The following is a 17,153-nucleotide window of genomic DNA, read 5'->3' as shown; positions in this document are numbered from 1 at the left end:
GGTTAGTAATGGCTTCATTGATGCTGATTTTGGTTAGAATGTCTACATACAATTATGTATGTACCCAGCAGTTTTGGTCCTATCCAAAAGATAGTGGCATTGCAAAAGCATTATTCAATAGGGTAATTCTACTTTGTATTATTGTTCAAGAATATGTATGAGAACAAGGAGGGAAAGAAAAGAAATAATGTATCAAGTCCTCAACCCTAAGTATTGTAAGTGTACATTTTACTGTGCCCTATGACCCAGGTGTACTTAAAGGGATAGATATCAATTTATATTATATCCCATCTTTACAGAAATCTATTCTGCTACCAAAGATACATGTAGCTCCCAGAATGGCCTCTTTCTTCCAATACATGTATGTAGACTTGCCTGTGCTTGGTCAGACATATCTTGCCATGTTGCCCAAAGCATACTAACTACAGAATTATCTGATGCAGGTTATTAGATATCTGTTGCCGTTACGCAAGTGACCCTGTTCATGAAGTGGCACTGTCTATTGCATGTAATTTGATTGACAAATCGTATAAGGTCTCTGAGTGGCTGCTCCAAGTCAAGGATGCAAAAACTGTTTTCCACTTTGTTCATAGGAAAATTTGGCAACATCCCCAAACATATTCCATGCTTGTATATATAGATGAAATCTGACCGGGTAAATGTTTTTTGTTTCATCAAAAGCAAAATTTGAAAAAAGTATTTAGAGTAGACATGTCTCAATACTGGCCATCAAGACTTCAGCCTCCACATCCAACCTAACAGTTACATGTACCCTTAATTTGCTGGTACCTCCTTGTAACAATAATTATTCTTTCACATCTCTGCTTGTGACTTTTTATTTCAGAAGACATACCAGAGATCCAACTGTTAAAAAGGAGAGACACAGATTTCAAACCAATTGTAAGCAGCAGATTTTCTCATCTCTATAACCATCATGTCTCACCATGGATATCAACATTATCAAACTCAAGTACACATCATCTGACATGTAATCCCCATATCTCGCATCACGACAAATTCTTGTTGTAAAAACCTTCCTGGTAAACCAAAAGTGTTTCTTAAGAAACAGTCATAATCTAAAATCTCTCGTCTTGTGTCCACACTATGAAAATCACATTTCTTCTTTTCCTCTACTTATCAAAGTTTGCTAATCAGTACAATCATCACATGACTGGAGGCAGCCATCTTTGTGACCTTGATTAATGACCTTCATTAGTGAAACAAACTAAACTGGCACTGAGGTGACTTTGGTAGAAATTTTCCCTCACGTTAACAAAGTTTAAGGCACTGTATGACCTTTCTCAAGGTCATGTACAAAATGATGCCATTTGGGGAATATTTTCCATGGTTCAGATTGGTGTTGTTTAAAGATACATCAGTCAATTGCAAACAAGATAATCACAGTACCTAAATTAATCAAAATCAATTAATTCAATGTTCAAACCACCCGAGATAACCTGCAAAAGGCACCATAGGTTACCATAACTGTGCGTGTAAATAATCTGACGCCAGTAAAAATCATTAGGCATGACGATAGGCAGCTATGCTGTCCTGAAATTAAGATAATAATACATAAAAGTCATTCTCTTTGTTCACCAATATATGTATATATCATGTATAGATATAGATGTTTATAAGTCAGAATCCTATATAATTTCTATTCTTTTCTCCTCAAATATATAACACATCATTCACCGATAGAATCTCTCTACATTTCAAAAATTAATGTTCATACATAATTTAAAGATGACATTTCATGCCCATATATAACCTCTGCTCACAGCATAGATGTAGTCTCTAAATTCACAATCAGCAGTCAGTAATCTGGCCTTAGATACCTTTGGTTCAAGCAGCTTTTTAAACTGTTTCTTTTTCTTAATTTTGTCTGTATACTGTAATTCCTGATTTTTTTCACGGCACTTTTATGTTCACTGTTTTTACTGTCGCTTCTGTACAGTGAACTTATCATTACAGTTAACAAATAATTCCTGGACCTGTCACCACCGTGAACATATAGTTCCTTGAACATGTCCATTTTTCTCAGACCATTAAATTTTGCTACCAAGAACATAAAGTGAATTACAGTATATTGGGTGTATGGAGTTAGAATGTTGGGTTTTCGGTGCCACAAAACCTTGTTGATGGCACCCTTCTGAAACAGAGTAAGTAGTTTAGAAAGCTGACAGGCCTAAAGGTACACAAGGCAGAGAAAATGCAACAAGCAGAATCACAACTCCTACTATATATAGCAGCACTATGTGTGTGTGACAAACCTGCCAACCTGCAATCAAGAAAAAAAATCACTTTCAAAAAATCTCGGAAAAATAACGTAAAAACTGACCCAGTCAGCAGACAGACGTGGAAGTCACTTCACTCCTCAAAAACACTTGTTAAAAGCAGTCTGCAGGCTTAAAATAAAGTCTAACCTGTACCAATACACCTCACCTCAGCAGCAGCTATCAGTAGTACACTTAGGCACTCTGGACATATCTTTATATAGTAATTCAGCATTAAATTCTAGACTTTATAATCTTTTGTATACAACCATCCATTTGGTTTGCCTATAAAAGAGTATCTTTTATCACATGATCACACTTCTGGCCACCTGTATGAAGTACATATTTATAACAATTTGCTCATAAAAATCTGACTATATCACTACGAAATGAACCTGGATAAAAAGGCTAGCTGTTCTTGAGTGAACTGACTGACAAGGCAAGTCACTCAGCAGGAACCAGTACCCGGCTGGGGCACCAAGTCAAGAGAGTCCATACACGAAACAACTGGGTAAATTCTCTGAACAGTCTGAAGTTTCAGGTAGCATCCGCTAACTTACATCATACACATAGAAGTTCAACATGTTTGATTCTCAGTCATCAATGACAGATAGTGCATGTCATCTGAAACAAGAATTTATCCAGGTGCTTCATCTATTTCGTATTATATAATGTAATGTTCTGTCTGTATGTCTCTCCTTCATCAACGTACCAAGCGAGTGACCTTTTGTTACCTGGTTTCTTTACAATCGTATCACCCTGTACTGGACAGTGGCATGACCTTGTGAAGGTCATGACCTATGAACTATGAACCCATAAGGGCTAGCTTGGCTTGCCTCACCTGAAATTAAGACCAAATTCATCAACAAGCCACCATTTCAATACATTTTGTAGCATGCAGTGGACAAAACTGATGAGAGCCTTTATCAGAATATTTTTTGTTTGTATAAAGCTACCAACAACCTTCGAGGGGTATAAGTAGAAAACTTGTTCTTTCACCACTTTGAAAGAGCTAGCAAAATGTTTCCTATTCCAGTTGACCTTGACTCACAAGGTTACGTCATTCTGTCAGAAAAGATTCTATTCAAACCCAGTTACCCCAGTCAGTGGTGTCCTCCCCGTGCAATATGGGAGGAAAACTCGTACCTATCCTGACTGAGGTAACCACAGATGTTGCACTGTAGAGGCTGCTGGTAACCATGACAACCCATGTGTATGGTGTACATGACGTGGTCCAGGAACAGCACCCGGCAGTACTCACACCTGAAGGCCTGCACCTCCTCGCTTCTCTCATCCACTACCTGGAGTGGTAAGTTGGAAACCATGAAGTTACATGTAAATGTAAACAATATTCACTGATACACATGTTGACGTTTACATGCAACTGGCTTTAGTATCTACATGTATACTCATAAATCAAACACATCTAAATCAAACCCAATCTGTAATTTATACTATTTATACTTAATACTATTGATACTTTGTTGTAACATAGACGTATATAGTTATAGTAGTAATCTTAGACTAGTTTCTTTTCACAAGTCGGCTTTCTTGTTAATATATAATATAAACTTAAGATTTGTGAAATAAACCAGTCTGCCACCACCTTCAGGCCCTGGATGGTTCCGGAACTTTCCGTCCGCTTGCCGCGACTCTGGCTGCTGACAGGAGAGTGGAGGCTGCCCTCCGAGGCGTTCTCATCTGCAATGGCGGAGTCCCTGTGTGACAGCAGTGGTAGAAATAGTTTTTTCAGTGTTCTGTAAATACACAGCTAGAAATTAAGGACATAAATTTTGTCTAGGTCAGTAACACACGTACTGTAGTTACCTCTGATCGAAGATTCTATCTGTTGTGGTTCTCACCCATAATCACACAATATATTCAAATCAGTAACCAGACTTGTAACTAGACCACTGTTGTAGATCTGTAAATTGCAAGCAGACCATTAAGTGTGTTGTTATTGCGACCTATTGTACAAATAGTAGGTAATTCAGCATATGGCTGCAATGTACTTTTTTAAAATAAACTATTCATTTATTCATTCATGTAGGTTTGGCTATCTCTAAGTAATCTAGTTAGGACCAAACCCTCAGACCTGCTGGGGCTGGTGAGGCTGTCAGACTCGTGCCCGTTCTCGGCGGGTCCGTCCCTGTCCATGTGTAGCGGGGCGGGACAGTGGCCGGCGTACGGGGAGGTCAGGTCACGGAACGACTTGTTGTGAGCAGCAGCGTGTTCTGTACTGGTGCCGGGTCGGTCCAAATCTGACTCAGGGGGGCGAGGAAAGCCCTGTGAGCAAGAAACATCAATCTATATAATTATTAATGTTGTGTTTCTTTTCTTCTATCTAAGCAAAATCAGACCCTGCTGTCTTTGAACCATCTCCCAACATGATTCAAGTTCAAGCTCTTCATTATATGAAGTCCAAGTCCAGTTTAAACTGGATGCAGGAGTTTTGTGCAGATACTACCAAAACCAATCAGATTCCAACAAATAACAAAATAAAACCACAATCACACACATACACACCACTGCTGTTCCTGACTTACGGAGAAGAAATGCAGTTCCAGTACGGTCTCTTGGCCTTGCACTGGGAAAGTCTGGTTTATCGTCTGTTGTTCCCAATGCACCAAGGGTTAGACACACTGATGCTGAGGCTAGCGGCATAAAAAGAATGACATTCCAGTTTACCTGTCAGAACACAGCACTGATGATAGGAGATGTGAGACTTACCTGTGAGAACACAGCACTGATGATAGGTGACGTGCCCAGTCCTGTGTCCTGTTTTGTAGCGCTGTGCTGCTGTAGAGAGTCGGCACCCAGGTAGTGGATAGCACTGCTGATGGCCTGCTCCATCACATGGCCCTGCACCAGCTCACAGGCAGGGCTCTGGACAGGGAACAAATAATGAAACATGTCAACAACAAAATAATTCTATCTAACTGTTGCTCAAAGTTGTATTTGTCAATACAGAAATCAGCAGGTATAGGCCGACTACAACACACACACACTTCTAGCAACACCGTGTACCTAACACAACAGAATAGTATCAGTAGTGGGATCAGTAGTGAGTGAGTTCTCATTGGTCTATTACCTCCACATGCTATTTTCCTGTTCACTATAAGTAAAACCCCACATTTTGGCACAAATTATTTTTCACTGAAATTTCTCTTACATTCACTCATTTGGCCTATGTTCTTTTTTGCCTTGAAGTTCACTCTCTATGCCTGGTGCTTGTGTTGTCCTTTAGTCCTTCATTCCCTCTGTCGCTCACCTTGTGTTCCTGTTCGAACACCATGTCCTCCACCCCCTCGCTCCCTCGGCTGGTCTCCTCGCCCTCCCCATCCTCCTCCACGTAACGCTGAGGCACGCTGCTCTTCCTCTTCCCTGCTCTCCCATTGGACGCCAGGTCGGCGGGCGGGGCCTGCAGCAGCAACATGTCTTTTCTTGCGCAGCATCTACAGATGTGGGAAGGCAGCATGGAATAAGTACAAAAACATGGGCAAATGCAAAGTAACATCACTTAACTACTTATGGACACCATCCATACGTACATCCCAACATCATTGAGTAACAACATGTCAGGACACATTTGGCATTTTTATGTGAGAGCAGTATATTAAGAACAGTATGCTAGTATAGCTTTATTACTAGCATACTGTTCTTAATATACTACTCTCACATAAGGGGGGGCTAAAATATCTTTCACAAAGTTAGCCATATAAATGGTATAGGGTATGTATGGCAAGAACTGTAATTGGAGGAGGAAAACCATGTGGTAGGAAAATTTTGCAAGTGCAAAGAGACCTTTCGTCTTAGAAGTCAAAATTTGAAGAAGAAACATTCCCAGGTGTGCGTACCTTTCCATGTGTTCTCTGAGCGACAGCCTCTGTTTATACGACCTCCAGCACCAGTTACACCTGTACGGTCTCTCACCTGTGGGAGGCAGGAACAGGTGTCAATTATCTATATACATACCTAGTGTTTTACAATATACAAAATTGGCCAGACTGAAGTACAAATGTATTAGCATGCTCAAAGTATGATTCCTCAAACACAAAGCTGTTCAAAGTCATAAAATCACCTACAAGACACAGCAGCTACTATCAGGTCAATCAGGGCCAAGATTTCTGATAGACAGATTGAGATTCAAACCCCTGACCATTTGATCCAGTACCAGAATTCTAAACTAAAGCCTTTTGACCACTGAACATTACTGGCACCTGTATGGACATTTCAGATTCATTACATTCAAACTTACCCAAGAAGGCCATCCTGGCTACCAGGCCTTCTTGGACAGGTTACTTAATGCTTGTGCAAAGGAAAAATTAGGGAAGAAGGAAAGTTGGTTGTTATGCTGAACAGGTGGCTGCTTAATCAGGTTTGACTACACTTATAATTTAGTTCTCTAACCTGAGTGTGTTCTCATGTGCCCCACGAGCGCGTCCTTCCTGCGGCAGGTGTAGCTGCAGTGGCTGCAGCGGAACGGCCGCTCGTCTGAGTGGGTCTTCGTGTGTCGGATCAGGTTCCCCTTCTGGGTGAACGCAGCAGAACACAGATTGCACTTGTACGGCCTCTCGCCTGGAGGGCAGAGGGGACAGATGGTTAAAAAAATCACACAGAATGACAGTTTATGTCATTGATCAACACAAGTTTTTCCCGTACATGTATGTGCAGCAAAATTCTGGAGAAGGTACATACACTGAGGGGTGGACCAGAAAATATGGGTTAATGTTTGCTTGTTTGTTTATTTCTGTGATTTTCTCAGAAAATTCTTGTGGTAGGGCGATGTATTTGCTGGTTGAATTGCCTGTGGGCTAATGGTGGCTTATCATAATGGCCCAGGACTATAGATGTGGTCATTGCCTATATAGTGAAACATACCTGTATGAGATCTCATGTGCACCGTCAGTACGTTGGGCGATGCACACACCAATCCACACTCTTCACACACCAGCTTCTTTCCTCGAACATGATTGGTCGGACTGCTCGCGGCTGTTCCTTCCTCAGGCTTCCCCCTCCCTCTGCCATTCCATGATCCATGCTCCCTCCCTCTGCTTGCTCCTGTTCGATCAGCATTCTCTCGTCCTCTGCTCTTCTTTCTCTTTCTACCGTTCCCGTGGCTGTTCCGTGTACTGCTGCCTCCCCCTCCTGCTTTATGTTTCTTCTGTCTCCGAGCATCATGCCCAGGACTGATCCGAGAGCTGTCGTCCCCCCCTCCTCCTTGATGCTGGATGAAGGCACTTGCATGGCTTCCTGCCCTGCTTCTTCTGTCATTGTTTTTGGTGTTTGTCTAGAGGATTGGTGAACAAACGATATAAGACATTTGAACTTGACATCCTTTATAGTCCTTCAAAAATATTTTTGAACAAAAATCTCATTCTACATGTGGCTACAACAGACCAATCCCATAGTCTTCATAACATCTGTGAAAATTAGGGAGGTTCTATTGAAATGCAAAAGTAAAAGAATTGGACGTGTGCCAAAATCTTAACAGATTTGCATCAACTTTCTTATTGATCTATTGTAGAGTGGAACTTCTTATCACCATGTACAGTACACAGGAATAGACACTACTGCTGGTCAAAACTTGGGTGTGACACACAGGTGTTTGTGTAATATAACTATGCAACCACTGCCACTGAAGCTGGTATGCTACATTACTGGGCTGTTATACCGGTTTAACAATGCAGATACAGAATTCTCCAACACTATTAAATGTGCCAGCCCTGAGGCTCTGGTTATCGCATTTATCATTCACTATCAGGGCAAGTTCCTACACAGGCTACAGGCCCCGGGATTACAATCCATATTTGTGCAGTCCTTTTTCCTGCACATTTTTTCCAAACTGAGCCCTTTTTTTTCTACGGACACAATCAAGCATAAACATAGGAGCAAGTTAGAGCAACCATTCTACGCTAAATGTAAACGCTACCAGTATACTGTATGTATACCTGTCAATATTGCCAGTATAACATCACACACACTTGTTTGTTTTCAAATATCAACAAAATAAACTCAATTTAAGACCAGCATATGAGATTCGAAAAGTTGCATCAGCTGTTAGAAAAATCCAATATAAATCACAAAACAAACACCCCGACCGGCAAACTTGCACAATGGGTCAATGACCCCGCCCCCTCCCCTGCATACATTACGTGACGTTCCCGCCCGGCCTCTCCCCCTTTTACTTCCTGAAACCAAAACTTTTCGCCGATCGAAAGTGGCCCGACTATAAACAGACGACAGCACTTTCCTTTGCGTGCCCAAATCACATTTCCTACCACAGTGGCGACTACTAGTGGGCGTCTGGATGCGTCAGTCGCATTTGTCACGGTTGTCACTCGCCGTTTCTATATTTAGCAACTTGCCCAACGCCATATCGCAACAAGTGTATCTTGGAAAATTAGGAGCGAGCCTAGACAGAGCGTTCGGGCCTTCCCAAACAGTGGGACAGCCGTGACAACGCTAGATCTACATGCAGAAAGGATGTTTGGGCTTACCTGCGTTGTTGTGGCGCTGAAAACTTCACATTTCGCCGGAATTTCGCCGGTTCAAGACGAGATTCCAGCGGCAGGGCAACTTTTTCCTGGCATGGAAGCCATGTTGGCGCGCGGGGCACGACGGGAATCTCCGGGAATGATGGGAAAATCCATGGAATCCCAGGGGGCGCGAAGTATGATTTATGAAGCATGATGCAATTCGCAAGGTCAAAGCAAGGTCGAAACATCTTCTAAAACATTTGTCACCGATCCGTTCAAAGAAGTCACTATTTCCCACCTATCATGAATAGAGTAGAGTAGAGAGTAGAGAATAGATAGCCTCCTCCTTGGCTTGCAAATCTATGCAACACAGTCACGTTGGTATCACGCCAAATATTCAATGAATATGTATCTTGGGCCCTTGTTGTCTTGCCAGACGATCTACAGCTTCAGTCGCTCTCTGCGGGTCTGGCTGGGCAGCGCCTCTCGTGGCTGGTACAGCCGATTCTGGCCCGGCAGGCTCTGTCGCAGAATCGGCAACAGTACTCCTGTGTGGTGCTCTTCTCTACAAGTCCCTTTCGTCTGCTCCTAGCGTCTGCCTTCCTGCTCTCTCTAGCAGCTTTGAACAGTTCTGTCCCTTTCTGCCCCATACGGTTAATCACGAAGCACACACAAATTGTCATCTACGTATGTTCCCGGGAATGCTGATTGAGTGCCAAATTCGAACTTTAAATATCAAGTTGCCAGGGATTTCCTGATTCGGCGGAAACTGGCAAGTGCATGTACATGTAACTGTACCTTTCCTACAAGAAAACATAATTTGGTGATCTCATCCCCAATTTTGTTGTACCCACGTATCTGTCTGTATGTTTACATGTAGTTTAAGACCTTACGAAAGTCGCTGTGCATTTGTTGTGTCAATAAAGTTCCATATTCTACATATCTATATATATTTGGAGTTCTTGCATGGGGGCTAATTGAAGGTAATGTAACATAAAGTTCTATATTCTACATCTCTCTCTCTCTCTCTCTCTCTCTATATATATATATATATATATATATATATATATTTGGAGTGCTTGTACAGAGGCTGATTGAAGGTAATGTTACATGTAACATAAAAATAAGGATATCAACAGAAGAGGGTATCACAATCAACAGGTTACAACTGGTCACATCTGGCAAAGAGTTTTGTACTCCGACAATGACGACATCTGACTGAACAAGATAACATTTCACACTTCATCAGAGGTAAAATCAAGGTCAGTGTCGACACTGTGAGTCACTTCCTACTGGCCATGTTTTGCTGACTGCCATGAGCTCTGCTGGTTGTAATATCAAGTTACCTAAAGACAAGTCTCGGCAGGTTGTTGTGGAGCTAGAACTACATTAATCGTCCAAAAGTTCATAGGTTCTTATGTGACAACATTTCTGTCAATATAAGCAACATCTCTTGATATTTCTTATATTGATATAGCAATATTTCTGTTGATATAGCTTTAAAAAAATAATTAACGGCTCTCATTGGCAAATGTGCAGATGTTGACACATTGGCGCACCAAATCCGTAGGGTGTTTTTGGCACCCAGTTAGACAGTTATAGGCTCGGTGGGTGTCACCCCACCTTTGCCAATGGCACAACGTCGGGCCACGGTGAGTATCGAACCTGGGATCTCTCGGTTCCGAGTCCAACGCTCTAACCGTTGCGCCACCGACACCACATAGCTTTTAGGGGGTCAAAAATGCAGAGGAAAATTCCAGTCCAGTGTTGACAGTGTGCCTTCCCAGTTTTGCAGACGATTGTGAACATGACTGATTGTTAGTCTCTACCAGACTAACCATGTTGGCTATATATAGGACAATATTTGCCAGGGGAGTACAGTAGGGGCATTATCATTAGATAGCTTTAAACAATGCCTAGAGTTAGAAGTTCAAGGGTTAGGTGTAACAAGTCGATCGGTGTAATGTAGCCGATGCAGGCTATACAGATACAGATAGGAAGTGACATAATACCTGTCCCTGGGTTCCTTAGAAACTATAGATATGCTTCCTGTAAGGCAGGATATTCCTATATCAGATATACTAGTACTTGCCACATACTGGCACTGTTAACAGAAACTGGCCCCCTGAGACATGACGAAATTCATAGTACAACACTTGTGCCTGGCAAGCCGATTTAGCTACAGGCTCTGTACACTTGCTGGTCCCATGCCAGCCAAAAATCTTGGCAGGCCAGTTTTAGTAAATTGGATGGCACCCAGGCTACCTGTGAATGCCCTTAGACAAACTGCCATATCATCATGAAAGTTCATCTGTGTTGGTAGTTACATGTTAAAAGTTACAACTTTTGGTCCAACACAAAAAATTCTCTCACCTAGAGCTTTCGACCAGCCACTCTGGTATATTTTGATTGTTTGTCCCAAATATTCTGATATATGTAATTCATTATAAGCAACTATATCAACTTCTATACCAGAATTTCTCGCCATGAATTCATCTAGCAAATCCAGATACTTGTTAACTTTTGACAATCCATACATTGTGAAAATAGGACAGTATTTTAAAGAATGTCTAAACGTAAGAAATTCTTTTAATGATTGTATAAGTGCCTTTTCATCCCATATCACCTAGTATTGTACTACGTAGACTGATTTGTTAGATTTGTTCTCTCATTTCTGCCATACTTTGTACCTTGTACATTGTTGCGCAATAAAAGTCACGGTCACGGTATTCCTCAGTAGACTGACCCAGTGAAACTTGTCATGTGGCTGGGTCAGTCTACTGAGGAAGACCAGAGTGACTGGTGGAAAGCTCTAGGTGAGAGAATTTTTTGTGTTGGACCAAAAGTTTTAACTTTAAACTGCCATATCAATCATTCGAAGTGGTGGAGGCTAGCTTCTCCAAGGTATTTTCCATGGCTGGACACGTTCAAAAGGACACAGAGAAGGGCCACATGCTCTTGAATTGTAAAAAAGTTTGGTTCTCACAAGTATCACTGTGATCTGTGAAAAAATCTAACCAACAGGAGAAAGGAGGTTCAATTATTTTCCAGTTCCTTGATTTTATTGTTGTAAATTACACAGTCTGCCATCTTGGTTTTGTTGCTTAATGTTTATGGAAATTTTTTAATGGAAAAATTGTTCAAACTTGGAAAGGAGTAAGAAAATGGATAGCTACATGAGAGAGATTTTCAGGCTTATTTCTACAGTACCAAAAGATACCATAAAGCTCAAATATTGAGCAGCAAAAATTTAGCATGATCATAGAGATTTACAAATTTCACAAAAACACATTGGGCTTTGTCAATATTAATTGCAAATCTTTAAATGTTTTATTGGTTAAATGAGCAGAAGACATTGGGAATAGAGATCTGTGCCAATGAACAGGACTTGGAGGCAAATAAAAGTGAGAGTGTGTTTACGTTCTTTGCTGAGGTGAAAAATTCTGTTTCTGTCAGACTTCAGAGTCCATACTAGTAGATGCTCTTGAATTTAAAAAAAATATCAGTGTGATCTGTCACCCAACATGGGAGGCTGTTCAATTATTTCCTAGTTTCTTGATCTTTTTGTTTATTCATATTACAATACAATACAATGTACTACCCTCTTGGTTTGTTGCTTACTGTATAAGTTATACATGTATAACATGACATGAGTTTATGAGAATTGCTGGCCAGATGTGGCTTGTAACAAACTTAGAAAGGAGTAAGAAAACAGGAAAACTGTAACATAAGAACAGAGGATCATCCTGACTCCATCTGTAGTCTCTGTCTGGTGTCATCTGCAACCTTCTCTGCTACATCAGGCTGCAGAAGGTCCTTCACCTGCAAAAACAAAACAACAATATCTATATATCCTATAGGTTCCTCTGTATCTGTATCATTCTGTATAGCCGGCATAACTGCCCTTCGGCGTAACACACCGGCTTCTGTAGCTGTATAGCCGGTATAACCGCCCTTTGGCGTAACACACCAGCTTCTGTATCTGTATAGCCGGTATAACCACCCTTCGGCATAACACACCAGCTTCTGTATCTGCATAGCTGGTATAACCGCCCTTCAGTGTAACACATCAGCTTCTGTATCTGTATAGCCGGTATAACTGCCCTTCCGCGTAACACACCAGCTTCTGTATCTGTATAGCCGGTATAACCGCACTTTGGCATAACACACCAGCTTCTGTATCTGTATAGCCGGTATAACCGCCCTTCGGCGTAACACACCAGCTTCTGTATCTGTATAGCCGGTATAACCGCCCTTCGGCATAACACACCAGCTCCTGTATCTGTATAGTTGTATGAGTGATGAAACATTGTACAATCAGTCGTCCTCATGGAAGTTTTACTTTGTCATGTACATGTATAAGTTCAATCACTAGAGATTGCCAAAGTCTAATAAAAAAAAAAAGATAATCCCTACCTAACAACCCTAATTTTTTCAGGATTGAAATAGGAAACACAACATTTTCCCTAATCCTAAGATAGCCTTCTAGGAACATATTACAGCTCATAGGGCTAGGCAGCAGGAAGCAGGTTAAAAACTTGTGATCAAGTCAAAGGGTCTAATAAGGAAATGCGAAGAGAAACTTACCTGATACTGACGCGAAGCTTCATACGCGTACAGTACACTTGTGTCGTACAACATGAGTTTGTGGGTGGCCAAGGCCAGGATACAGTTTCTTTGCCGGGCTATCACCTCCCTGTCTGCCGATGGAACAGGCTGAAACAGAAGGGGTTTAACATTGAACGGGTCGTACCATGATACAAAATCATCAATCGTAGGGGTGCCAGTCTCTCTGTCAGTCTGTCTGAAAGACTATGACTTAAACTGTGCAAAATGGGCTGACAAAAAAGATAGGCAACAAAAGGATGGCTTCAAATTGACATGGCAGATTAGCCACTGCAAGCAATTCTAACAATGTATGCAACTTTATCTTTAAAAATGGTCAGACCTGTTTGAAAATTTGTTCCACTTGAGTTTAAATTCTTCTCTGTACAATCATGAAAAATGACTTAATGTCTACCTTCCCAGAAGGAAAACATCTTGTTTTTGCTCTGTTTCTTCTTCCTCTTCTCCAAACAAATAAGGTCAACGACCTGAACCAGTCGTCTGTTACCATAGTAACCAGTGTTGGGTTACATCATGTTGCAATTTTATAGCAGGAGGGATTTAGACTCCTGTCTGACCATATAAATGAATGTGTTTGAATAAGAATTAACTGAGCAAACAATATGCAAAGGTAAACATTATGCATTTGCTTTGCAAATGTTACCTTTCTAGCAACAATAAATAACAATATGAATACACCCACCTCCAGATCCTGCTCATACCCCCCGCTACTCTCCCCCCTCTCGTTGTTGACAGTTGGACTGATCCAGACGTAGCCGTTGTTCCCCAGAATGACGCTGGCCCCGCAGGCCAGGTTGTGGAAATGAGTCCTACGCCGCTTCACCAGCGACGGGGACACCTGCACCATTCACACCCTGCGAGAGCTGGAGCAAAACAGGACAGAACTTAAACTGATCTGTTGGTTCTCAGATAAACTTACTAGTATTACTTCTTCATTCATAGCGATGGGAAGATGACAACGATGAGACGGAATTCGACTGGTTTCGACTTTATTCAGTCTTTCTCAAGAATGACAGAGATCAGACCACTCTTCCTTTTATACTTTTTACTGTGCCTCGCTAGTGCAGGGCGCTCTGCTCGAGTTTAGGATATTGATCAATCAGCATTAAGCATCTCATTTTGCCCCGCCGGCCAGGTTGTGGAAGTGGGTCTTACGCCACTTCACCAGCGACGGGGACACCTGTACCATCACTCCCTGGGCTAGCTGGGACACAACAAAACCAAGGCCACACAACTTTCTTTTTTTTGTCCCCAGATTAACCAATTACTGATTAACTGGAAGTCTTACACGAAAACAAAGTCTGAAGGAAAAATCTGTCCATAATCCATAATCTACAAGCAGATCTTTCGGAGGCAAAGTTGTAACCAATCAGCAAGACAGAATTCCTTTTGGGACCAATTGGATAGTATCTTGTCTATTGGATACTAGTGCTAGCTTGCTGGTTACAATTTTACTCTTGAAAGATCTGTTCCACACACAATTGTTGAGTGAATATTGTTGCTTTGAGTTGCTACATTTCCACCCTCTTCAGTCAGTATGACAAACATCATTATGTGCATACATGTATGTTATGATAAGCAAAGAATTATCAGTGAATGCTGGTGAACTTGAACATCAACATGAAAACAGTAATTGCATGAGTACCTTGCCATACTTGAGACTCCTGGTGTGAAGAGAAAGTGCTCCATCATGGAAAATGGCCTGCACTTCAGCCTAGTATAGTCAGTCAAGGAAACATTACATACTAGATAAAAAACAAAAGTGAAACAACACAAATGTACATAAGAAGTAGCCAGATAACTGAAGTTGGAACATATCATGAAAAGATCTACATACATGTAACAATTCTTGTATAACTGCCTACTGCCTACATGCACAGGTCAGGATCTGGTACCTTGCTCCCCCTTGTCTCCAGACAAAATGTTTAGAGGAACACTTGATACTATTAATAATGTATGACAGTTTCATTTCATTATCATATTGTTTATAGTTAAAACAACACATGTAAAACACACACATCAAGACCAGACAAAGATTACGCTTTAAAAGGGATACACTGATGAGGTCCCCTTCCTGGAGGTACTCTCTCATCATCAGTTCGTCCTCAGCTGACCTTCTCCTCTGCAAGGCAGTAAAACAAGGTAGTCAAACAAACAACATCTTGAAATGAATAAAAAGAAAAAACTTCAAAAAAAAAACTGTGATATCACATTCGACTCTTACAATTTTTTGTAAGTATCTAGGGAAAGAAGTTTTTCTCCACCAGACTGACATTGGGGGTTCAAAAACAGCCTCCATTGGTGGAGGCTAAACTTTTGTAAACTTTCCAAAGATAAACTAAAGATGAACCCTACTTGTCCATAATAGACTAAAGTAACTACCATTGCTGTTTTACTGGATGTTATGTTAGGTGACTACATGTACATGTATTCATACATGAGCACTTCGGCAGAACGCACTGCACCTGCGCGAACCAGTGATGTATTGTACATAGCACTTTGGCAGAACGTCTCATATAAGGTCGTATTCGCGCATGTAAGGTTAACATCCCGTCTGTAGTTTCCAAATGTTATGTAGGAAAAGATATCCTCTGCAACAGGCAAAATTCTAATGCAACGCTGACCAAAAATCCACCGAAAATCATAAAAATACAGGGTTCTGCGCAGCCGCAACTTACATTCTGCCAACGTGCTTGGTACATGTATGTATGTTAAGGTGGGTCATACCAACTCTCCTCCGGGGAGGTTGACTGCTGACAACATCAGAATGGCATCTAGTCTGGAGTTAACATCTACCCGCCATCTTTTCTGGCCAACCTGGGGTTGAGGTGAAAAAGACAATAATGAACCCTAAGTGTGCCTTAAAACACATACCAAACACAGCATATGTTACAACTTACAGTAACTCTACACTGAACCATTTGCCAAATGTCAGTTACTCTGACAGCAATAGAGTCAAAACTATACTTGCACCACCTTTGCTTTGAATAAGGATCACCTGACCATTGTAGCCCTACAAAATTTTTTTGGGGGAATGAAAAGATAAAGTTTCTCACCTCGCTGACTCTCCCCACCACCACATCACCAATCTCACCATTGTACCTGTGAAAAATACATAGCATGTCAACAATTCAATCTAAACTGACTCAAGTCTAGACAGTGTAACAGTGGGGGGTTTATAGGCGCTACCAACTGACCCAGCCGATGGGTCTAGAGCTCTTCAGCCGAGTGGTTAGACTTAGAGCGTCGGACTGGTGCCCGGGAGGTTGTGGGTTCGAAACCCGGCCCAGGACCAGGGTTTTTTTATCTGTTTCTACTCACTCCTCCTGTTTCTTACAGTGGTTCCCACCCGGGCCTTGGGGGTGAGAGCACCAAATCCTAAGCACTAAACCACATGGGACGCTGTTACAACAAAACTGGCAGCCAGCTAAATTATTCTAATGCTGTTTTCATACTGCAGGGATTTTTTCCTTCAAATGTGGTATTGAGAAGCCTACGAGTTCACCTTGTCTTGAGCGGCTGCACACAGATGAGTTTGTTGACTCTCTCCACAACTCCAGCCAGGGAGGCCTTCAGCTTGTCATCATCCATGTACGTGCCATGGCCCCTAGAGTCAAAAATATGAAAAGGCTAGCTCTAGTTCTGTGTCCATTGTGATTATGAATGACAGGTTCTGGCACGACCCATTAGTGGGACTATATGTTGTCGCTGTGTTTGTTCTGCTAGACGTGGTCCCTTGCTGCTCAGGGCTTGAACAAGTTGGTTTGACTTT

The 17,153-nt window shown here is 41.6% G+C and overlaps 2 protein-coding genes across 2 annotated transcripts in view; both read right to left on the bottom strand.

Annotated features, from left to right (window-relative positions):
• Positions 1-105: 105 nt before the first annotated feature.
• On the bottom strand, positions 106-8,994 carry LOC109462169 (DNA-binding protein Ikaros-like). The gene is given in 10 exon segments (XM_019758663.1): positions 106-3,577; positions 3,883-3,994; positions 4,372-4,562; positions 5,007-5,162; positions 5,548-5,731; positions 6,134-6,209; positions 6,687-6,854; positions 7,158-7,283; positions 7,286-7,566; positions 8,777-8,994. Coding segments are annotated over 10 exon segments (1,683 nt in total). The 5' UTR covers positions 8,968-8,994; the 3' UTR covers positions 106-3,379.
• A 2,801-nt stretch (positions 8,995-11,795) lies between these two features.
• Positions 11,796-17,153, bottom strand: part of LOC109462178 (exosome complex component RRP4-like) — a 5,892-nt gene continuing 534 nt past the window's right edge. The window contains exons 2-10 of the mRNA XM_019758676.1: positions 16,887-16,988; positions 16,438-16,483; positions 16,109-16,198; positions 15,438-15,503; positions 15,027-15,095; positions 14,562-14,585; positions 14,064-14,219; positions 13,343-13,471; positions 11,796-12,577 (exon numbers count right to left, since the gene is read on the bottom strand). Coding sequence (XP_019614235.1) covers positions 12,497-12,577; positions 13,343-13,471; positions 14,064-14,219; positions 14,562-14,585; positions 15,027-15,095; positions 15,438-15,503; positions 16,109-16,198; positions 16,438-16,483; positions 16,887-16,988 — 763 coding nt within the window. The 3' untranslated portion in view covers positions 11,796-12,496. The remainder of the gene's footprint in view (positions 12,578-13,342; positions 13,472-14,063; positions 14,220-14,561; positions 14,586-15,026; positions 15,096-15,437; positions 15,504-16,108; positions 16,199-16,437; positions 16,484-16,886; positions 16,989-17,153) is intronic.

This window comes from Branchiostoma belcheri, unplaced genomic scaffold (assembly GCF_001625305.1).
Source record: "Branchiostoma belcheri isolate BF01 breed outbred unplaced genomic scaffold, Haploidv18h27 scaffold113, whole genome shotgun sequence".
NCBI lineage: Eukaryota > Metazoa > Chordata > Leptocardii > Amphioxiformes > Branchiostomatidae > Branchiostoma > Branchiostoma belcheri.
The sequence above is the reverse complement of the archived record's forward strand: the minus strand, read 5'-3'. Positions and strand labels throughout refer to the sequence as shown.